Source organism: Mauremys reevesii, linkage group 1, assembly GCF_016161935.1.
Source record: "Mauremys reevesii isolate NIE-2019 linkage group 1, ASM1616193v1, whole genome shotgun sequence".
Classification (NCBI taxonomy): domain Eukaryota; kingdom Metazoa; phylum Chordata; order Testudines; family Geoemydidae; genus Mauremys; species Mauremys reevesii.
Window position 1 is genome coordinate 201,361,048 of NC_052623.1, and position 24,284 is coordinate 201,385,331.

General features: G+C 36.8%; 1 protein-coding gene across 32 annotated transcripts in view; it reads left to right on the forward strand.

Annotated features, from left to right (window-relative positions):
- Positions 1–24,284, forward strand: part of LOC120403210 (ABI family member 3 binding protein) — a 315,866-nt gene that overhangs the window by 186,307 nt on the left and 105,275 nt on the right. For 17 of the 32 annotated variants that reach the window (XM_039534071.1, XM_039534129.1, XM_039534193.1 and 14 more), the window contains exons 14-27: positions 1,443–1,517; positions 5,082–5,147; positions 5,544–5,618; positions 8,853–8,918; positions 9,315–9,389; positions 10,485–10,541; positions 15,695–15,769; positions 17,706–17,780; positions 18,785–18,859; positions 19,806–19,883; positions 20,413–20,487; positions 21,255–21,329; positions 22,976–23,050; positions 24,052–24,126. In XM_039534071.1, coding sequence (XP_039390005.1) covers positions 1,443–1,517; positions 5,082–5,147; positions 5,544–5,618; positions 8,853–8,918; positions 9,315–9,389; positions 10,485–10,541; positions 15,695–15,769; positions 17,706–17,780; positions 18,785–18,859; positions 19,806–19,883; positions 20,413–20,487; positions 21,255–21,329; positions 22,976–23,050; positions 24,052–24,126 — 1,017 coding nt within the window. The remainder of the gene's footprint in view (positions 1–1,442; positions 1,518–5,081; positions 5,148–5,543; positions 5,619–8,852; positions 8,919–9,314; positions 9,390–10,484; positions 10,542–15,694; positions 15,770–17,705; positions 17,781–18,784; positions 18,860–19,805; positions 19,884–20,412; positions 20,488–21,254; positions 21,330–22,975; positions 23,051–24,051; positions 24,127–24,284) is intronic. The other 15 variants (XM_039534077.1, XM_039534089.1, XM_039534139.1 and 12 more) reach the window with 15 other exon arrangements.

Below are 24,284 nucleotides of genomic sequence, written 5' to 3' on the forward strand. Positions count from 1 at the left end.
CATTAAAATAATAAATTCACCTCACTGGATTCCTTCAGTAACAGGAGTATCTCCCTATATTTAGAATAAGAGATGCTATGCTACTGACATCTCTCCAGAATGGCATGTGCTCCATTTTTAATGGCCCTCACTTTTAGCGTTGGAAAAAAAAATCACAAAAACACTTGTAGATTATCAGCTTTTCAAGGTAGAAGCAATGCAAATCTACATAGGTGAAATTAGAAATGTTCTTTAGTCTCCTGTTGTGACAGGTTACACAGGTTGTTATATTACAAAACAGATTATTTAAATGTATAAATACTCAAAACATCAAAAACTCAAGGAAGATTGTCTGATGGCATCAAATTGTCATTTAAAATTCAAATGTCATTTGTAGGACTATCATGACTCACTATGGTTTAACGTGGCATGAAGTCTTTGTTTTTCCTGGAGAAAAAAAGTGTCCTATACAAAATCATGGTCACAAATTTTGTATTGCAAAGTGTGTTTTCTCCATTAACAATTGCTCTAATTTTTGTTTTGTTGTTAGCAGCAGCATCCACAATCTTCTTGCAGTCACAATTCTGCGTTAAGAAATGTCAAAATGTTAAATTCACTATCTGTATTGTACCAAATCTATGCAAAATTGTGAACAAAAGTCCAGAGATAGTTTTTGAAAATTTGGCCTCATTTTCCAGAGAGGGGTGCAGACATGAGTAGTCATGGAATGATATATGCAACTGTGTATTTAGGAGGTATACAGGTGAGTAATAAAAGAAAAGGTTGTATTGAATTCACCAGCACTGGAATGTAGGGACAAGGGTCTTTTTGTTTCTGTCTCTGTTACACTATACAAAGAGAACTGCAAGTGTTAACAAACACTTTTTTTTCTTCAGATTTCTACTGACTCACATCAATTTTGTACTTTCTTTCCCCCCCCCCCCCTCCTTGCGGTTCCAAACAGGCTTCCAGAATTTCCTAACACTAAAACACCTCCCGCACTTCAGAAGCCCAGGGGAACATTATGTAATGGTGATTTTTTGTTTTGTTTTGTTTGCAGCTTATTTTAATCCCATTTTTTCCTTTGCAATTTCTTTGGCAAGGTTAACTTTGTTTGGCTGCACTGCTTTAGAGGATGCTTTTATGAGAACTAAATCATGGTTGTCTTTGCTTAACCACAAAGCAGATAAACCCTCATTGTTGGATATTTATTTCTGTCTTTCTTAGACAGGTGTTTCTTCATATGATGGTTCAGGACAGAGCTGAGGATATTCATGTTTCAGTCTCCTTTCTGTCTTTCCACAATGTTTCTTTCCATTATTTATGAAACTGTATCTCAGTGGTCAGCCTATTCTTATATTGCTGGCTTCAGGCATGCACTTTCTGTGAGCTGGAATAATTCTGTGCCATGTTTTCCCAATGACCCATAGCAAATAAAGACCTGGTTATTTCTTTTATCATAGCTTCTAATGAAATGCAGCTGATTCCTTCTGGATCCAAAATATCTGATATGCCAAAAATACTACAGACAAAACCTGGTAATTGCTTATTTCTAAAGTTGAGAGCTTCGAAACAAATATTATTTGAGTCAGATTTGTTGGTGTTATGCCCAGTTGGGTTTTGTGGTTTTAATATCTCAGATACAATTATGTGGTTGTATGATTTATAATGCTGCAGCCATGAAATTTTTCTACTGCAAAACTTTGACTCCACATAAGTCTTGTTTTGATTTTAGTGACATGATGCTCAAAATGATTTACTTACAAATGTTTTTAGAATAATTGTGAAGATATAGAGAATATCCTCAGCTTGTATAAATTGTCACAGTTCCATTTAAGTTAGTAGAGCTATAAAAACTTATATTTGTGAAAGATCTGTTCCATGGGCTTAGTATTTTCCTTGTAAATGCCCCTTCAGTTTCAGAAATGGCTTGTATCTCAGAGCTGAACTGTCATTCCATCCAACAGCAAAGTTGTGGACTGTGTAATGACTTGTAAAATAGTTGATTTGTCTAGTGAAGTTATTAGCTGCTTCTTCTTAGAGATGTACCTATGGCCTAAATTTTGATATGTGAATAGTTATTTGTGTTGCTTCAACTGTTGGGACACTTTAAAAGGGCCTGATTTTCATAAAGTGTTGAGGGCTCACCCTTTGATAATTAGTCCCCTTTAATATGTCTCCTGCTGGGTACCCAGAATCGACAGTTGATTTTTTGATCCTTAGGCCATAGCACTTCCATTGTGCTTGAGAACTTGACAACCCTTCCATAATTGCAGTAGGGCATAATTTTGTCCATAGATGCATTTGTGTGGTTCCCATTGAGTCCAGTGGAAACTACCCTTGCCCATGCTAAGGTGTTAGAGTAGTGAGCTAGTGAACCTTACTAATATTTTAGTGAAAAAGTCTAATGATTATTAACAAGAGTTACAACATATTTATTTATTGATTGGTGTTTTGACTTATATTATTTTAATCTTTTATTTCGAATTTGTGCCAGAGCATATTTTTTCTTCACTGATTTCACAACTAAATTCTAACTCGCAAGTTTATAGATAAGATGAACTCAGAAGACCCCATTGTAATGCTGTGAACTTGAATGTTATTGCTTAAGTATGATCAGGCTTAGTTAACACTTGGGTGAGGTAAGCTGTATTCTTTCCCCTGGGACAGTACTGATTCAATTAATTCTTGCACTAAATCCTACTGCAGCCTGTCATGTGATAGTGGCAGTTTATTTAGAGCATGTACTTTTCAGTTCATGCAAAAGAAGTCCCTAATATTGACATTTTTACTCAAGTAAATTCCTATAGACTTCAGTGTGAGTTTGGACTGAGTTGAAATTTCATAAGGATTTTAGAATTTGTTTCTGATTTATTATAATTTCTCACAGCATTTGCCTTGAGGCCAGCAGCTCTCTTCCCTATGGAATGAACATAAGCATCTATTTCTATTGTAGTGAAAGAGATCCAGTAGGATAGAGTTAGGGCTCATCTTGATGAGCAATTAGTGCACAGCAAGCTGGGGTGTAAATCTACTTCACACTGGCGTGCTGCGCACCATATGTGTGGACCCTGCTGTCATGCCCTAAAAGTTCTTTAGTGCACTTCGATCTATTCTCATTTCAAAGTGGGCTAGATGAAAGTGCTTAGGAAAGTTTTAGTGAGCAACTTCAGGGTCCATCTGAACAGTTAGTGCATGCAAGGCTAGCACGAGGAAGATTTACACCCCATCTTCCCATGAACTAGTTGTACGCCTAGAAAAGCCATTAAAGTCCGTATTAAAGAGAGAGGATATTTAGTAATATTTAAGAACTTGGTTTGTTGAAATATAGCTACTGACCTCAAAATTATTAGGGATAATACTACTAATAATCTAATCCCACACCTGCTTTCCATAAATAAAGGTAAAACATGGAATAGTGATAGACAGGCAAAGCTAGCATTTCATTCACATAATTTGTTTCGGGTTAGCTCTAAATTGTACTTTTGAGGTCTTCCAATGAGACCACATAGCATGAAGTGTGATTTTATTATTCTGGTTTGGGCCCTGGTTTTGGGAGGGAGATCCACACAGTCAGAATCTCATTGGGCACATCTACGCAGCAAAAAAAGACCCGTGGCTAAGGCTGGCCCAGGTGGGCTGACTTGGGCTCAAGCTGCAGGGTGATAAAATTGCAGTGTAGCTTTTCAAGCTGGAACTGGAGCCCTGGGCAATTCTTATCCCCACAGCCCGAACCTGGGAGCCCAAGTCAGCTGATCCAGGCTCTGAGACTTGGTACAATGGGATTTTTCATCACAGTGTAAACATAGGTGCTAGAATTGGGCTTGAATTGGTTTCCATCATATGCAGGGCTTACAGCTTCGTTCAGTGGTTCTCAGCACCCCCACTATGCAAATTGTTCCAGCACCCCTGAGTGTAGACATACCAGATGAAGTCAGTGCCATTCCATGTGATTGCTGAGGGCTTTTCACCGGAATAACTTTGCAGGATTGGGGCTTGGATGCTTTTGTTATAGCTCTTGACACTGTGTTCCAGTCTATAGAATTTGAATACCAAGGTCCTTTAGCCCGAATTTTCCAAACCTTGAGCATGATTCTTGTGAATCTCTTCTTAAAGTGTATTATTTTTGGCTTCATTCTGCCTGAAATAAATGGAGAAAGTCCCATACTCTCAGAGGCCAGTACACTTACGAGGCCTATGATACCATGTTGCTTTTCTGCATAGTATCTGACTTATTGTTTCGAGTGAATAACTTCTGAAATGCTTTTTTTAAATGTTGCTTTTTTTTAAAAAAAGTTATATTTTAGTAAGTGGGTTTTATATTAATTGCATCAAGAATGTGTCAGATCTCTCATAAGATCAGCAAATAGAGTAAAATTTAGTTTCTGTAAATATATCTTTAGTTGTGTTTTACCTAAATTTTTTCCTACTTTTCCCCAGAATATTTTTTCTTATTTATTTTTGTATTTGGATTACACCACAGAGAGGCATCTTTTAAATTTAGAAACTTTGTGGATGGCCAATTTACTTTGAATTTTAACTTCTTAAAAAAGACAGCTCTTTTATACACCTGCAGTTTAGTGCGATACTTTTGGGAAATATCACATGGTTCTTACTGTGTATAAATACAATTAATAAAAGTCCTGCTGCCAACAGCTGTGAATCATGTGGTATTTGTTTGCATAATGTCCAAGAGCACTATTCCCCTCTCTGCTGATCAGGGTGGTAACATGGGATCATATCCGCTGATAAAATGAGTCATTTAGAATCTGATTGAAAATAGATGTGGAAGCAGACAACTACTGTATGAAACAGAAAACAGTTTAGTTTATTAGTTCCAGTTTTAACATATATTTATGTCATCCTCAGTAAAAATGAGCCCAAATCAAATATTTGGATTTTTTTCATAAACCCCAATATTTCAAGGGAATTCAGATCTTCTCAAAAACTCAAATGATTTAAAACAAACAAACAAACAAACACAAAAAACCCTCAAACCAAATACAGACTTGTTTTTTCTGTTTTAAAGCTATGAGTTGGTACCACTTGTGCAAAGAATGCCTACCCCAATATCTCAGGATTGTTTTCATGTTTGCTCTTAGCTACCAAGAAACCAGCCCTGAAATCTACATCTTTTCCTTCCATGGAAACCCCAGGGACAGTGACGGGTAAATCGTATATGATTCAGTTATTTTTTCCATCATCTTGGCATATCTTCTATCTGCTAAGGACAGTTTTAAGATTTGCTCAAACACTTTGGCTTCAAAATCCCACATGCAAAACTTTTTGTTTGATCCTTCTGTATCAACTGTTTCCTCATAATCATCACCTGAAAAGCATTTTCTGAACTGATTTAATGGCTGGCTGCTAAAAGGACATATGGTCACCAACCTCATTGTTCATGTTACACAATCATCTCACAGCTGACTTTCAGCCCATCCACCATCTTGCTTTCCCCTGTGTCAGCATCATCTTGAAATGTGCAACCTGGCTGTAGCTCAGTGCCATGCTGTCCCATCATCTCTGAAGTCCCTCAACATTTTAAATTCAGATTCTCTTTTCAGCTTTTGATGAAACACAGTTTGTTTCTTCAAGATCCAAACCATCTGGTATCCCAGAAAAGCTACCGACCAAATCTGGTAATTATATTTCTTTCTTTTGACAGGTAAATTGAGAAGAGACACCCCTGTGTTTTTAGTCAAGTGGTTAGTTTAATTTACCCTGTATGACTTACCTTGGGAACAATAATACTGTTGACATGTATGTGCTGTATGAAGTAGCATATTTATTTACAACATTTCACATGACACCTTTAGAATCCTGGATCATTATGATGAAATTTCTCATATGCCTTTATTAGATTTGCAAGACCATCCAGTACTATTTTAAGTACAGGAGCTGTTGACCTATTATATACAGATGGATATAACAAAGTATTACAATATATAATCCTAATGCCTTAAAATTGTACCTGACTTATAGTAGATACCTAAAGTTAACATCTAAATCCATTTTTCACCACCTACATTTAAGTGTCCTGATTTGAAGAAATGCTAAGCATCGACAAATACCACTGAAATCCATGGTAGCTACATTCGTTCAGCACCTATGAAAATTAGGCCATTTCTTTTTTAGGAGTCTCAATATAGATTTGCATGTTAATTTTAAGCACCTAGGTTTGAAACCTTTGCTCAGAGTGACCAGTTACCTGACTCCAGTAGCAAGGTGCTATTTCTCACAGATAACTCATGCCTTGTTTCTGCTGTGAAAGTGATTTGATAATAAAAGTAGTATGTAAATCAATAAAATGTAGAATACAGAGTAAGGGCCTGATTCTCTACTAAATTACCTTTAGTAATGCTGTGAACTTGAATGTTATTGCTTAAGTATGATCAGGCTTAGTTAACACTTGGGTGAGGTAAGCTGTATTCTTTCCCCTGGGACAGTACTGATTCAATTAATTCTTGCACTAAATCCTACTGCAGCCTGTCATGTGATAGTGGCAGTTTATTTAGAGCATGTACTTTTCAGTTCATGCAAAAGAAGTCCCTAATATTGACATTTTTACTCAAGTAAATTCCTATAGACTTCAGTGTGAGTTTGGACTGAGTTGAAATTTCATAAGGATTTTAGAATTTGTTTCTGATTTATTATAATTTCTCACAGCATTTGCCTTGAGGCCAGCAGCTCTCTTCCCTATGGAATGAACATAGCCATCTATTTCTATTGTAGTGAAAGAGATCCAGTAGGATAGAGTTAGGGCTCATCTTGATGAGCAATTAGTGCACAGCAAGCTGGGGTGTAAATCTACTTCACACTGGCGTGCTGCGCACCATATGTGTGGACCCTGCTGTCATGCCCTAAAAGTTCTTTAGTGCACTTCGATCTATTCTCATTTCAAAGTGGGCTAGATGAAAGTGCATAGGAAAGTTTTAGTGAGCAACTTCAGGGTCCATCTGAACAGTTAGTGCATGCAAGGCTAGCACGAGGAAGATTTACACCCCATCTTCCCATGAACTAGTTGTACGCCTAGAAAAGCCATTAAAGTCCGTATTAAAGAGAGAGGATATTTAGTAATATTTAAGAACTTGGTTTGTTGAAATATAGCTACTGACCTCAAAATTATTAGGGATAATACTACTAATAATCTAAACCCACACCTGCTTTCCATAAACAAAGGTAAAACATGGAATAGTGATAGACAGGCAAAGCTAGCATTTCATTCACATAATTTGTTTCGGGTTAGCTCTAAATTGTACTTTTGAGGTCTTCCAATGAGACCACATAGCATGAAGTGTGATTCAATTATTCTGGTTTGGGCCCTGGTTTTGGGAGGGAGATCCACACAGTCAGAATCTCATTGGGCACATCTACGCAGCAAAAAAGACCCGTGGCTAAGGCTGGCCCAGGTGGGCTGACTTGGGCTCAAGCTGCAGGGTGATAAAATTGCAGTGTAGTCTTTCAAGCTGGAACTGGAGCCCTGGGCAATTCTTATCCCCACAGCCCTAACCTGGGAGCCCAAGTCAGCTGATCCAGGCTCTGAGACTTGGTACAATGGGATTTTTCATCACAGTGTAAACATAGGTGCTAGAATTGGGCTTGAATTGGTTTCCATCATATGCAGGGCTTACAGCTTCATTCAGTGGTTCTCAGCACTCCCACTATGCAAATTGCTCCAGCACCCCTGAGTGTAGACATACCAGATGAAGTCAGTGCCATTCCATGTGATTGCTGAGGGCTTTTCACCGGAATAACTTTGCAGGATTGGGGCTTGGATGCTTTTGTTATAGCTCTTGACACTGTGTTCCAGTCTATAGAATTTGAATACCAAGATCCTTTAGCCCGAATTTTCCAAACCTTGAGCATGATTCTTGTGAATCTCTTCTTAAAGTGTATTATTTTTGGCTTCATTCTGCCTGAAATAAATGGAGAAAGTCCCATACTCTCAGAGGCCAGTACACTTACGAGGCCTATGATACCATGTTGCTTTTCTGCATAGTATCTGACTTATTGTTTCGAGTGAATAACTTCTGAAATGCTTTTTTTAAATGTTGCTTTTTTTTAAAAAAAGTTATATTTTAGTAAGTGGGTTTTATATTAATTGCATCAAGAATGTGTCAGATCTCTCATAAGATCAGCAAATAGAGTAAAATTTAGTTTCTGTAAATATATCTTTAGTTGTGTTTTACCTAAATTTTTTCCTACTTTTCCCCAGAATATTTTTTCTTATTTATTTTTGTATTTGGATTACACCACAGAGAGGCATCTTTTAAATTTAGAAACTTTGTGGATGGCCAATTTACTTTGAATTTTAACTTCTTAAAAAAGACAGCTCTTTTATACACCTGCAGTTTAGTGCGATACTTTTGGGAAATATCACATGGTTCTTACTGTGTATAAATACAATTAATAAAAGTCCTGCTGCCAACAGCTGTGAATCATGTGGTATTTGTTTGCATAATGTCCAAGAGCACTATTCCCCTCTCTGCTGATCAGGGTGGTAACATGGGATCATATCCGCTGATAAAATGAGTCATTTAGAATCTGATTGAAAATAGATGTGGAAGCAGACAACTACTGTATGAAACAGAAAACAGTTTAGTTTATTAGTTCCAGTTTTAACATATATTTATGTCATCCTCAGTAAAAATGAGCCCAAATCAAATATTTGGATTTTTTTCATAAACCCCAATATGTCAAGGGAATTCAGATCTTCTCAAAAACTTAAATGATTTAAAACAAACAAACAAACACAAAAAACCCTCAGACCAAATACAGACTTGTTTTTTCTGTTTTAAAGCTATGAGTTGGTACCACTTGTGCAAAGAATGCCTACCCCAATATCTCAGGATTGTTTTCATGTTTGCTCTTAGCTACCAAGAAACCAGCCCTGAAATCTACATCTTTTCCTTCCATGGAAACCCCAGGGACAGTGACGGGTAAATCGTATATGATTCAGTTATTTTTTCCATCATCTTGGCATATCTTCTATCTGCTAAGGACAGTTTTAAGATTTGCTCAAACACTTTGGCTTCAAAATCCCACATGCAAAACTTTTTGTTTGATCCTTCTGTATCAACTGTTTCCTCATAATCATCACCTGAAAAGCATTTTCTGAACTGATTTAATGGCTGGCTGCTAAAAGGACATATGGTCACCAACCTCATTGTTCATGTTACACAATCATCTCACAGCTGACTTTCAGCCCATCCACCATCTTGCTTTCCCCTGTGTCAGCATCATCTTGAAATGTGCAACCTGGCTGTAGCTCAGTGCCATGCTGTCCCATCATCTCTGAAGTCCCTCAACATTTTAAATTCAGATTCTCTTTTCAGCTTTTGATGAAACACAGTTTGTTTCTTCAAGATCCAAACCATCTGGTATCCCAGAAAAGCTACCGACCAAATCTGGTAATTATATTTCTTTCTTTTGACAGGTAAATTGAGAAGAGACACCCCTGTGTTTTTAGTCAAGTGGTTAGTTTAATTTACCCTGTATGACTTACCTTGGGAACAATAATACTGTTGACATGTATGTGCTGTATGAAGTAGCATATTTATTTACAACATTTCACATGACACCTTTAGAATCCTGGATCATTATGATGAAATTTCTCATATGCCTTTATTAGATTTGCAAGACCATCCAGTACTATTTTAAGTACAGGAGCTGTTGACCTATTATATACAGATGGATATAACAAAGTATTACAATATATAATCCTAATGCCTTAAAATTGTAACTGACTTACAGTAGATACCTAAAGTTAACATCTAAATCCATTTTTCACCACCTACATTTAAGTGTCCTGATTTGAAGAAATGCTAAGCATCGACAAATACCACTGAAATCCATGGTAGCTACATTCGTTCAGCACCTATGAAAATTAGGCCATTTCTTTTTTAGGAGTCTCAATATAGATTTGCATGTTAATTTTAAGCACCTAGGTTTGAAACCTTTGCTCAGAGTGACCAGTTACCTGACTCCAGTAGCAAGGTGCTATTTCTCACAGATAACTCATGCCTTGTTTCTGCTGTGAAAGTGATTTGATAATAAAAGTAGTATGTAAATCAATAAAATGTAGAATACAGAGTAAGGGCCTGATTCTCTACTAAATTACCTTGTGTAGCCCTCTTCCCCTGTGAAAAATGAGTGCAAAGGGGGTTAAAAAGCTAACAAATTCGCATACTGGTATGTTACATGAACTTTGTACAGGGATAAAAGACTGCACAGAGTGCAAAGTAGTGGAGAATCAGATATAAAGCTTTTATATGAAAATTAATCTATCACAATTGATGCCACATAACCTGTAAGGTTGGCTATAAAGTCACTAATTATGACTTCCTTAGTTCCAAGGCCATTTGCATTTGAAAAAAAGTGTAATTTGCAATTCTGTCCCATTCTTTACTACATAGCAATACAAAATGGCAACTATATAAAGAAATTATTTGTGAGATGTACAATAGAATCTGACAGTCTCAAATGATTTATTTTTTTTCTTACAGTAACTATTCAAACAACTCTGAAACCTGTTACACCTGAAGCTAGTAAAGCAGAAGTTGGTAAATGAGGATGATGTTTTCTCAGTGTATAGTATCGTATTTTTTTAGATTTCAATATCACAGAATTCAGTTCAGCTCCCGTTCATACTGTCAAAGCTTATGCTTTACACTTTTTTAATTTCCCTTTTTCAGACACATTATGAAATCTCTTAATCAGTCATCTGTTCCAGAACACACTGAACACATGTAGCGTGCAGCTGTACCCATGCTTATGGTTCTGACTGTGCACGTCTGTTGTCTTTGTGTGAACAGAATATTCTATTTCCTTTTAAAGCTGAGAATTCCATCCAACTTTTGAGGCAATTTCAAGTTGTTGCCATTAGACTGCACTGTGGAATGTACTGACTTTTAATTTAAAAGAAGACTTAGCAGCTGACCAACTGCTTTGTCACTAAGTTGATAGCATATGTTTTCTGTGCTCAACAAAGCATTCTGTTATGATCTCTGAAACTCTACTCTAGTTTTTCTCTAAGCCCAGTGAGAAATGCAATTTTTTCCTTCAAGACCCAAAACTTCAGAAAAGGCACTAACCATATCTAGTGATTACAGCCCATTGTTCTCTAAGAGCTCATCATCTTTTATTAAGTAATCTTGTGCTGCCCACCACTTCTCTTGACCTTAATGCACCAAATGAATGACAGTGTCTTTAAATACTCTTATCTAGGGATTGTTGTTTTTTATAGAATTCCACTCTTAGAGCGTCTCTAGGAATGTGGATGGTTGATAAAGAGCAGGGCATAAAGGGCTTGTTACTGCAAGATGCAGAGCTCTACCCACCCTGACTGTTGCAGTGAGAGTTATGGGCACTCATCACTTCTCTGTATTTAAGGTTTTATGCCATGCTTATTACCATAGTATTTGATCAGCTTGCAGGATTGAGCCCTGTTCAAAATTTGGAGCAGGCAATGCATGACTTTTAAACCAAGGAATTAATATTTTATTAAATTAATTTATTTTTCAGTTGGCAATTGGAGTCAACACCTCTCATTGAGAACAATCATTTATAAGTGTAAAATATACACGTCTCTAACCTTAAAGGCTTAGAGGCTCAGTAATGAACCTCTCTGTATGTTGACAGAATGGCACAGACTTCTAACTTCCACTGTTAAATGATTCTGCATGGCAGAGACTCATACACATGCTCTTTCCACACTGGGTCATACATTTTGCACCATGTAAGAGAGTGGGGGTAGGGGAGAAGATGGAACTGTGATCCTGTCTGGCATTTTTCATTTTAAATAAAACATGGATGGCCAAATATAAAACTGTTTGCATATTTTGAGGAGTTGAACAAATGACAAAATCCTAATATGATATCAATGCTTAATTGAGAACTTGGTATCAGACTATTTGATACTAGAAGGTAGTAGTCAGCATTTGCAATTGTTTGCATTTACAAGACTGCTTTGGAACATCTAGCCTACTGAGTTCGGATTCCTTTTTTATAGGCTCCTGGTGTTGACTTCCATTTTCAAACCAGATCCAGAAGGTGATGAGTGCTGCACTAAATCACCAGCGTTGCCATTTTTCCCCTGAAGAAGGGATGTTTAGCAACTATTTTTTAATAACCTCATGTAATTTGGTGGTAGTGGCAAAAAACGGATCACTGAGCTAGTAAATAAATGATCAGGCTTTACTATCAAATATTGACTCTTTAAGCCTACCTATCCATTCTTGAGCTCTTCCATTCTATGGGCTTCCTTCACTACTACGTTACTCCAGTTTTGTGCCATCGTAACTCCATGGAGTTACATAAGTGTAAAACTGTAGTAAAGCAATGGTTAATCAGGCCCTAAATATATTACGGCACTTTGAAAATGCACTTTTACACAGAAATTTAACTATGATGTAGTTAACAGCCACCCTTTAGCATACTTGCTTCTTATTAACATTGATAACCAACACCATTATTTTTCAGTTGACCTTGTGTGAATGGAATGGAAACTTAATTATAACTTTTAAGAGCGTTTCCTTCCCTAATCATGTTTTTTTCTTTGTGATATAGAGAGGCTTTTGTGGATAAGTAACATTTGTTGACTATTAAATTAAATAGTTTAAAGATGTCAAGTTTTACACATATAACCTGCATGTGGTTTGCATTAAGTGTTTGTTTCAACTAGTCCAGCCCACCCAGTTACAAAAATTCTCTGCATAGATGAAAAGTAGGAATGAGTGTCCATCTTGCAGGATTTGAAAATGAGTGTAAAAAATGTAGTTTGTACTATTGTTGTAGCTGTGTTGGTCCTGGGACCAGAGAGACAAGGTGGGTGAGGTAATATCTTTTATTGCACCAACTTCTGTTGATGAAAGAGACAAGCGTATGAGCTACACAGAGCTCTTTCTTCAGGTAAAAAGTATAGGTAGTTAAAAGATTTGTGTTGAAATTGTGCTAAACTACTAATTATTTGCCTGCTGAGGATTCAACTGTGAAAAATGATAGTTGTCCATGTACAGAAACTACATTTTACCTAATGTAAAAAAGAAAAACATGTTGCTGTTTCACAAACCCAGAAAAACACATTGCTGGCGAAACCATTAAAAACAGTAGTGATACATTGTGGGTTTTTTGTTCTTCAGTTTTGGGGGGGAATTTTGTGCAGTTTCATGTCATTAGAAGTGATGAGGTCTGATCTATTGGCATCTCCCTGTTCCTCCTCAGACTTGTGGATGTTTTTTGTATTATAGTAATACATAGAGAACCCTGCTGACATTGGGTCCACATTATGGTAGCTGGTGTGTGTGTGTGTGTAAATAATAAAACACAGTTTGTTCCCCGAAGAGTTTACAGTCTAAACAGCTAAGGCAGACCAGAAGTGGGAGAATGGAAATATTATTCCCATTTTATAGATGGGAAACTGAGGCACTGAGCGATTAAGTGGGTTTTTTTCTGTGGTCACCCAGAAAGTCTATGGTATAGGAAAGAGTTGAACCCAGATGTTCTTTGCCCCTTCTGTGTTTTCTTTGTGCCTTAACCACAAGACCAGTCTCTTTTTCAAAGCTGCAGCCATTGTGGGGATTGCCACCTGCTTGCTGACATTATTAATACCTTGCTCTAACTAATTGAGCTAAGCAACCAATGATAAACTTTACAAAACTTGTTACCATGGCCACTTGTAAACCTTAAGTTTCAGCCCAAGTCTGAGACCACAATTACTTTTATCCGGTGTTTTGCAGCATCAGAGGGTACATCTGTGCTGTCTGGTACTTGGGAAATGAGAGGGTCTCAGCCCAGGCGCCAGCCTGAGCAGGAATGTCTACACTGCTATTTTTATTGACCCGGTCTCAGAGGCAGTGCTGCGGTTTTACTTTGCAGTGTAGACTTACCCAAATAGTCCACAGCTTTCTCCCTGCCTATATTCTAGCATACAGACAAGTTTACTTTCATCTTTCTTTTCCTTTGGTAACCTCAGAGCTCTGGGTTCTCTGAGTATGCTAGTCATTAGCTTCCCCTGGCAATAGTACTGTCACTATATTTAAAGGTTACATGGATTACAGTACACTAGAAACTTGCCTCGATAGAGAAAACAGCCAGCCAATTGGATTCTAAGGGAAAGATTTTTCTGGAAGTAGTGTGTCTTGTCATCGTTTTCAGCTTTCAGTTATAGGTCCCATTCCATTCACTTGGTGATATCTGCCTTTACACTAGAGTTACATCCTTGATTCTGTGTCTGTTCATTAAAGGCTAGCTGCAAAAGAAATTTTGGTTTTTCTGGTGTTTGTAAAATATATGAAGAAGGTCTGAAAGGTTTCCTCCTGCCCCCCAAAAAGAGGTTTTTTCCCCCTGTTTATTTTAGCATTAGAAATGAAAGTCTTTTAAACTCCCCCCCCCCCCCAGAAAACTGTTGTATGGATGGCAGGAGAATTATTCTAGTTATTCTAGTTATGATACCACTAGCACCCTGGAAATGAACCCTGAACAGTTTAGGGAAATACTATTTTCCCAGTTTAAAAAACTGGTGTTGGTTTGTTTTTGTTAAAACCTATTTAACTTAAACTCTTGGCAAACACTGAGTTAGGATCAGTTGGGATTGTGATCTTTTGTTAAAGATTTAACGCCCCTTGCCATTCAGGAAAGTAATGAGAAAGCTCATATGCAGTTTTGGTCCCCTCAAGAGTCCTCAGGCAAAAACAGGGAAGGCAAGACTTGATATTCCTATTTGCCAGGTAAAATACAAGTAGAACATTTGTTTGCTCATTATGTTAGAGGAGGGAGCATTTCAGGTTTCTTACAAAAGGGAACAGACCAGGTTGATTATTTTTCTTTGTAGATCACATTTAAAACTGTCAAAGAACATATTAACTTTGTGTTATCCATTTATGCTGAACAATATCCCTTTCTCCTACAAACATTTATGGAGACTGGAGAATATTATATCATTTGGAGGTATTAATTTCCTTCATCTCTTGCATACATGCCCATTAACAGCTCCGGTCTAAGTCTAACAGCTTTTAATAACATATTTCATAGTACTACATTATTGTGCCAACAAAGCTACAAGCATTAGCTAGTTAACTACCTGACAGAGGTGCAGTGAGGATTATCATTTCCATTTTAGAGATGAGAAAACTAAGGCAGAGTGGCTTGTTATTTCCCAAGCCCACAGAGAATCATAGGAACAAATACATTACTGAAGGATTGGACCTATTGTAAATCATCCTCCCATGTGCCAGTGCATGATAATTCTCTGCAGCAGTTGTCTAGGGGTACATTTTTTAGATCAAGTCTGTTTCAGAATCAGGACTTCCGTCCTGTGCATGGCTCACTAGACAACAAGTCATTCTCAGCCTGTCATTCAGCTTGTCTACAAAGTTTAATCTCCTTTCATCTGTCTTGTCATCTTTCATCTATATTTTTGTCTTTCTCGTTGTCAATAATATTTTCTTACATCTCCGGTGGTATTTTTACTATGATTTCAGCAATCACTCTCATTTGCATCATGTGTGTTCATGCATGTCTGGGGAAAATAAATATGGTTCTTTATTAGATCATTCTTATACAGCAATGTAGGTTTCAGTTGCTGCTGATCTTCAGTTCCTAATACTTCTGTATAGGCTGGAAACAGTCTTCAATTTTTAAGTGAAGATGCTGTTGTTCCATGATGGTTCTCAGTGTTTTTAATTAATAAACTGGCATTTTTTGTTTTGTTTTCCAGCTTCATATGACTTTCTGCATGTTTCTTCCACTCCCCAAACATCTGAAATTTCAGAAATATCAGTGCTAGAATCTGGTAAATTATAGTTGCATTATTTCTGAAGCTTGATATTTTGTACCAAAAAGGTTATTTATTACTGTCTCCATTTTGAAGGTTTCAACTGTTTACTCAGCTCTGCCCGATTTCAGTGTGATTTCACATTCCATGTTGTTTCCCCCAAGTCCAGCAAATGCATCCTAGCTATTTCTGTGCTAGAGACAATGCATGTTTCAGGCGGAAAACCTGGCAAGGCATTGTGCCTGTGTAGGGAGGTATTTACCAAAGGGAGGGGTCAGGAAAGGATCTATAGGGCTAGAAGGAAAGGAAAGCAGGGTGGAGTTAGGATCATTTGGGATTGTGATCTTTTCTTGGGTAAAAGGTATCAGGTATACAAAATTATTGGTGAAAAGATGTGGATTAGTATGTTGCCAGCTGTTTTGAAGGGGAAAAGCCTTAGGCCACTGCAGTACTGCAAAGGTAGAATAAACAGTCAAAAGGTTCAGAGAAAGGTTGACTGTCTGAGGGTTTATCCAGACCTTTCAGAGGCCTTAGGGGTTAGCTTTGTATCAGAGCTGAAAAGGAGGATAGGTAGAAATACTGTGTGGAAATACCAAAAAGCAAGAGATGATCTCAACACAATGTACAGTAGAAAAGACATCTTTTGCAATAAAGATATTTGTACCTTGACTGAGGTTCACACCCTACAAACAAGACTAAGTGATAACAATACAGTTTGTAAATACTGACTGAGACAATGTCTTTTGGAAAGAGGATGGAATACCAGACCATTGCCAGGAGGAACAGAGTTGGAAGGCTCTTTCAACTCCCTTCATTTGCTTTCTGAAACAAAGGGGATTCCTTTTGAAGTATTATATATGAAGTATTCCATCCTCCTTCCAAACGACATTGTGTAGGGAATGGTGTAGGGAAAAGGGATTTGAGGGATTTGTAGGTTGTCCTGCACACCTTCTACTGTAACTGTTTCCCTAACTGTCTATCTGAAAATATGGTGAAGGCCTGTAAATGTAGTAAAGGCCTTTTACCAGCACTAAATTAACTTTTAAAAAGTTGTTGAGGTACATTATTGTTTACCCTGGGACGACTTTGTCTTTATTCGGCAATTAGTTTTCTTAGACAGAACTTGCATATGCAAAGCAAGACACTCCACTCCACACATTTCTCCCTTTGGAAAACAAACAACACATGATAGATGTTTGGTCACATTGCTTAATGCACTACAGGAAAGTACTCCGATACTACAGCAATGAGCACAGTATAAAAGCCTGAACAGAACAGAATAAAAGTTTGAGGGAGAAACATTGGTCATAACCTTACCATGAACTATTAAGCTGTGGTTTATTATGAACTTCCTTGCTGTATTGCCACTGGGCTCTCCAGCATCCCTTGGCATCTTATATGTGTCAGTTTTTGTTAATTATAATATAAAACATGCTGCTTGTGGTGATTGATTTTAAACTGAATTAATTCATACCAGGAACACAAGTCCAGCATGAAAGAAAAAAACACCTGCACATAGAAAATTACCGGTGCTAAGTAATTTCATGAAGAGCTGCACTGGGGCACCTATAACTGGAAGATGCAGTGTTTAGTATAGAAATTCTAAACCTTATTCTAGCCCTTTATGAAAAGGTGTAGCATAAGGAACCAGTCTGTTGCTTTAGATATAGTTGAAGGCAAATGTGTGCACACAGTTGCACACTACTTTGCTGAACCTATTTATAAAGAATTACAGCATATACTAAGATAATGACATTTTTGCAAAACTTTATTAAATGAGTTTCTTACCTGGGTGCCAAAAGGCCCTTGAATCTGCTTATGTAACATCTACAGCATTGTTAGGCCCTTGCAAAGGAATGTAATGTAATCTCTCTCTTATTTTCCACACATACACACCCCTCACTACACTGTATGAGGCCACATCTCAGATTTTATTTCCTTTTTTTCCCTGCAGTTACAAATAGCGCTGACCTGGAAACATCTGTGCCTCTAATTTCCAGAATACCTCATTTGCTAGGAACAACAATGGGTAATAATGACACATCCAGTTTCTTTAATTAAACTCTTTGGTTTTGTCATCACAGCTAATTCTGGGAGTCTTCCTTGTTTTAGTCATCTGCCATACCAATAATTCATGGTGATTGTCATCAATAAATCTCACAGCTATACTCATAGCTTTATTTATTTATTTATTTATTTATTTTTAAGGAACCAACTTCCAGTCTGTTTCACTACTAAGGTTGTCACCTGTTGGGGCAATTTTGTTTGTCAGTGTCAAGAGCAGTTACTGGCGTGTTCTTGTTTGTTTGTTTTTTTGTTTATTAACTCTCATGTAACTGATGAAGTCTGGTGAATCATGCATAGAGCTGAGTAAATAATCATTTCTTTTTCTGCTGGTAGAGTATCCATGTGCAGGTCACACTTAATTAAAAATTGTTCAAAATTCAATGGCTATTATTTTTTAACTTTATGGATTGGTCACAGACATTTCGCTGTGAATATGCAATATTCAAAGTGTCTTAGTTATATAATTTGTTACATAATTAATATGATATTGCTTCCTTTCCATGAACATTTGTGTTGGTAAAACTCCATCACAGAATGTCCAGAGAAAGCAAAGCACTAACAAGGTGCGAATTCAAGCAAGTATTTGCAGAAATATTTTTTGCAATATTTGCCCAGCTCTAAAGACAGATTATTGCCATTGTTCCTTGAATACCTGATGCTTATAGAATCCTAGAAGATTGCATCAGAATCTTTTTTGTCTTTGTACTTTCCAGGGTGCTTAAAGACCTATGAAATGAACCACCTGAGTAAATATTAGCCTTCACTGCATTGTGTGTGTTGCCATTTGAACTGTAATTTTAATTGCTGGCCTTTAGATCTCATTCCTTATTAGCACTGCTCCATTGCTAGTGTAAGATATGCTCACTCATTAGATTGGCTAGACCACTGAGTTTTAACTGAGTACCTCAGAAGTTAAAAATCTAAATTTAAAAAAAAATAAACATTATTACCCATTTCTTTTTTTAGCTTTCGATGATACTCATCCTGTTTTTTCAAACCCCACAACATCCAATGAGCCTGATAGAACAGATCTCAAACCAGGTACAATAATTATTACACAGTCTTTACTATTCAGTGGCTCACGGTCAGGTATAAATCCCATTGAGATAAATGGAAGTCTTATAATTGATTTCAGTGGACTTTGGATCAGGCCCTTAGAGCTGAATTTTTAGCAAGCATCCAAATTGTATTGCTATTGAGAAACTGGCATTAACTTGTGTTGTCTCACAGCTATGTTGTGTGTGGCAACTCATACCAGTCAGTTTTCCTGTCAGTAATTTGAAAGATACGCTGCCTGGATAACACTATGAAACAAATATTAAAAAGTACTATAGTGTTCTGTAATAATTATTCAAAACACTCTATTAACATTATGTTGTAGATGGTAAAGTTGTAGACAAGTACTGTAGAACTATTATAATTTTTATATGAAGGAAAAGCATATCCTAGGTGCATTAAGTTATTTAACTAATTGAACACCTGATTATCCAGAACTGTGACAATAGTTGGATCAGTTGTCAGCTTTCTGGACCATATATCATCTGTTGTCAGTATTTGAGTAATTGGCAGCACAACATGTCCTTTTTATTCTATTCCGTTGTGTTACTCCATGTCATCTTAATAAGTGCGGCAACATAATTCAAAATAACGAGGTAAGCCATGTGAGGATCTAAAATCTGATGCCTGGCAATGATTCAGATAGTGAGAATTTAGTCCAAATTTATTTTTGTGAAGGCAGGAAGGAATTAAATAAACATCCAAAATCTCTGCACATTTACAGATACCATGATTTATAGTTACCATAACAGTGCGATTCAAAAAGCTGAGCTCATCTCTAACACATACTAAACTGGTAAACTGAAAATAATGTCCAAGAATCAGTGGAATACTTCAGTTTTTCTTGTAGAACAAAATAGTTTTACCCATGAAGCAACTTTTTTCTTACATAAGCTCTTTGCTGTCTTGTAACTGTCAACATTTCTTCCAGCAGCAACAAGTGAACCCACTCTGGAATCTTTCTCACCTAAAACTTCTAGTCCTCTTGAATGGCCAAGAAAAACGTTGGGTAATGTTGTTGTTTTCACAATGAATGGTCACACTGTGTCTGTTTAATCAGAGAACATCCCATCCCACATGAATGCATTTCTTCCATAAAATCATTTCATGCATTGAATCATTAACCTTTATTCTACTTCTAGATTCTTGTTTTTCTTGTGTCACCAAAGACACTAATACCTTTTGATTCACTTCTCTGTAGGAATGTGGTTGATGCTAGTGATATTATTCTTAAAGCAGTAAAACTATCAGCTATGAAACTTGCATGGAGAGCTCCATCATCCTTTTATCATCTATCTCCCTCATGTCTATGATTTTAATTGTTAAACTTGTAGCCATCATTGGAACATTGACTTTATTTCTGATGAATGCACAACAATTTAATACTCCATCCCTGACTCCCTTTTGACTGCTGATGTCCTCAGCTGGCTTTCACATTCCATACTGAGTTATTTCTTTTTCATTACAAACTTGTGGCATATGCAGTTTCTTAAATGATTCCTGAAGCAGTTAGTTATAAACCAAGCTCTTTCTTTCAGCTCCAAATGAAGCACCACTTATTCCTTCTAAACTGAAACCATCTCCTCTTCCAGAAGTGCAGCATGTGAAACCTGGTAATTAAGTAGTCCATTTATACAATTCAATATATCAGGAAGATACTTTAAAAAATATCCTATGGTGTTGCTACAAAGGAAGCAAACAGAATACAGGCATCTGATCCATACCGAGCAAGACTCAAGATCATCAGACTATTGAACATGAGTTTGGTGATAAAATGCAAAGAATTTTCACAATTTCATAGCTTACTTAAAATATCTGGGAATACTTTTTGCTTGTGTTTTTAACTATATTTTTAACTTCTGCCTTGCTGTGTACAATTATGAGGGACATACAACACATCGCTAGTCCCAGCACAATGTTGATACCTCATACATTCTACTCATTTGCTTCCAGGATGTCATGATGAGGGAGCTTCCTTTCAGTGAAAATAGCTGTGATTGACAGAAGGGGAGCCCCTTACAAGGTCCATAGTTCTGTGCCGGATTTTGCCGTATGATCATGATGACATTACCAGTGTCTTGTGGTGCTATTTTTTTCCTTTTCTGTTCCTTTGATCAGAAACAGTTGGATCCCTGTCAGAGTTCTATTCAAGATCAAAAGAGGGGAGTGCCCCCTTCACAATCCAAGTACTGGTGATCATACGTTACCAGATGTTGAACAATCCAAACTATGTTCTATTATTTTGTATACTTAATGTTATATTAAAAAAGGAATATAGGAAATACTAGATGAGCTCTTTTAAACCTCCCACATCTTTAACTTATTACTGATGTTCTTTATTGTACTATTCAATTATGCTTGGATTCTTTTTATTTTATAGCACAAAAGCCACCACTTTTGGAGCATAGTACACCTAAAGCTTCAAAGACTATTGAAAGGCCAAAGGCGACACTAGGTAACAAATGTTTCAGTAGCTGTGTGTCAATCTGTATTTCTGTTCAATCCATCATTAGAATTCCATCACTGAAGACCATTTCATACCATCACTGCTAATCATGCCAACTTCATTCTGTTTCTGGATCTATTTCTTTTATACAGGAGAATTGTTAGGAGAGAAATACTGTAAGAACAGACCCAAACTCACATTCATGAGCTTGTGGCACCTTATAGACTAACAGACGTTTTGTAGCATGAGCTTTCGTGGGTGAATACCCACTTCTTCGGATGCAAGTCTTGCATCCGAAGAAGTGGGTATTCACCCACGAAAGCTCATGCTACAAAACGTCTGTTAGTCTATAAGGTGCCACAGGATTCTTTGCTGCTTTTACAGAACCAGACTAACACGGCTACCCCTCTGATACTTGACATTCATGAGCTTAGTTTCTTTTCTAAATAGTGGTTTTTATCAATGTTATTGAAGGATAAAATATCTGCCCTTGAATAAACTCAATAGGAGGCATATGTGCATCTCTGTAAACATAATTTGCCTTCATTGTTTGAGAATTGTTGAGATCACACACAAAAAGACAACCACCCACTCACCTCCAGCGTATGTCAAAAGTAACTATTGAAAGGCTAAGTGCAAAGGTGGGTAAGGAGACTTTCTCAAAGGAAAGTTTTGGATTTTTTCTTTACATTAAAAAAACCTAATATTCTCTAAGGAGATCTATTGGTGGCACTAGAAATATTCATTAGTCTTTATCCTGCTTCTAGGTATCTGTCATATAGTCCTTTAGGCTTGGAAACCAATTCTCAGTGAATTCACATATACTTATTCATAGGAGTGCATTGCCACTCTGTTTATGGCAATGAAGCTCTTCCTCCTGAATCTGTCTTGGAAGCAGCCTCATTATCTTGTTTTATAAAATAGGCAAAATTAATGGTCATGTCTTCTGAGGTACTGATTGGTCACCTTCAACTTTCACAGACTTTGCCTCCCAGCATAAGGCCTTAGGCTAGCATTCAGACTGGCTAACTACAGTTACAACCCCTGCAATTATGGGAAGACAGTTTAGGGTTTGCAGAACTGGTTAGTCTTACCAATATTTCCTCCATTCCTACAATCAGTGCTGCTTTTTTATAAATAGAATCCAGGGGCTGCAGTTGTGAGATAATCCCACTTTTGCATGTTGTTCGTTTCATGGCTTTCTACCTGTGCCAGAATCTTTCTCTTCTTGAATAGCTGAGAGTTCTAAGAATTCATGTTACCTTTTCAAACTTCATCTAGTAAAATTGCTCAGTTGCATAAAATTGATTGGTAACTCAGAAATATATACAATATGATATATATTATATATTTTAGACTTGTCTTGCAAAATTCAACTTCCTAGTTTGCCCAGAATAATTTTTTGATGAGCAAGTAAAACACAATTAGATATTGTAATTATTTATCAATCATTATAGTAAAGGGCAAATTAATCATTTTTGTACCTGGGCAAGTAAGTTTTCATGACAGTTTTCCGAGGCCTTTTTTAAAACTGATTTTATTTCCAGAAGCCATTTTGAAGTATCACTGCTTCACCACCGGATTGAGGAATGTGATTCCATTTCTAAGGAAAAGAATTAAAAGAAAAATCTTACAATCTAGTCTGTTTCTTTCAGCTCCCTGGGAAACAAAGTTTGTTCCTTCTACACCTAAACCATCTGCCAGACCCAAAATGCAACGAACTAAACCTGGTAATTACATTCCAAGCCAAGCATTATAATAATTTATAATTTTTGGTAATTTAATGTATTTTGTTTTAAAGGCATTCTTTGTGAAATTCAGCAGATTCAGTTCTCAGGAGGATTATGCAAAGTGTGGGATTACATCCCTTGAGTTACACTTGGAATGTTAACTTGGAAAAATAAAAAAAAAACTTTAAGCAAAACTTAGCTCAAATCACCGAGTTGCACAGGGCTTGGGGTTGGAATCAAGTTTTTACATGGTTTCCACTTGAAATCATGAACTGGCCAACGCTTGCTCAACAGGACCCCAGTTGGCCCATAAATTTAAAAGTCCCTTAATCAAGTCTCTTGCTTTGCTTTTGAGGATAGGTTACCAATCTGTACCATTTCATCTGTTGCTATAGGATGAGTGCAGATGCAGTGATAGTTAGCATATGTTGAGGCTTATCTAAAATTGTAGAACTGTGAGGGGTGAAACTCAGGCCTGGAGATAAGCAGGTGGATACAAAATGAAATCAGTTGAACTGCACCATGTTTTTACACCATGGTTGTGATGTAGGTCAAAGGAAAGAAAATATCACACACGTCCCCAGACTTGTCTGGAGTTGCATGAACAAAGATAAAGCCATGAAAACATTTTAAAAATTCACAGTTTATAATGAAGTCATAAAGCTAAAAAGATACATAATTTTATAGCGTAATAAGACATTATTTAAACAGTATTGTAAGAGTCCAAGCAACATTATTATAATTCTTTCCAGTATTGCTAGTTAAAAAATTACCCACTTCAAGACAAATTATTCCCACTGAAGCTTGTTAACTTAGTGGTATTTAAGTCTTGGAATTGCATCAGTTATTGTGAGCCAACTTTTAAAACATTTTTGTTATAACTACAACTCCTTAGAAAGTTCAAAATTAACTCTTGTATTATTAAGACAGTTTTGTCTATCTCTTCTAGAGATGCTGCTACTTTCCATGTATGTATCTCTAAATTCTTTCTTTTTCATCAGCAGAAAAAGCAATTCATTTGGAAAGCAATACACCTAAATTTTCTAACCCCCTCGAACTGCCAAGGACAACACTAGGTAATAATGTTTCCACAGTGCATGGTCACTTTGTTTTTCCATTTAACTACAGAGAAATTGGTATGGTTGCATGTTTGTGCAAGTGTATCTAGTCTATCATCTCTCTATTACTACTCTCACTGATCAGTCCAGATGGGATCCTGAGAATAACTATCTAT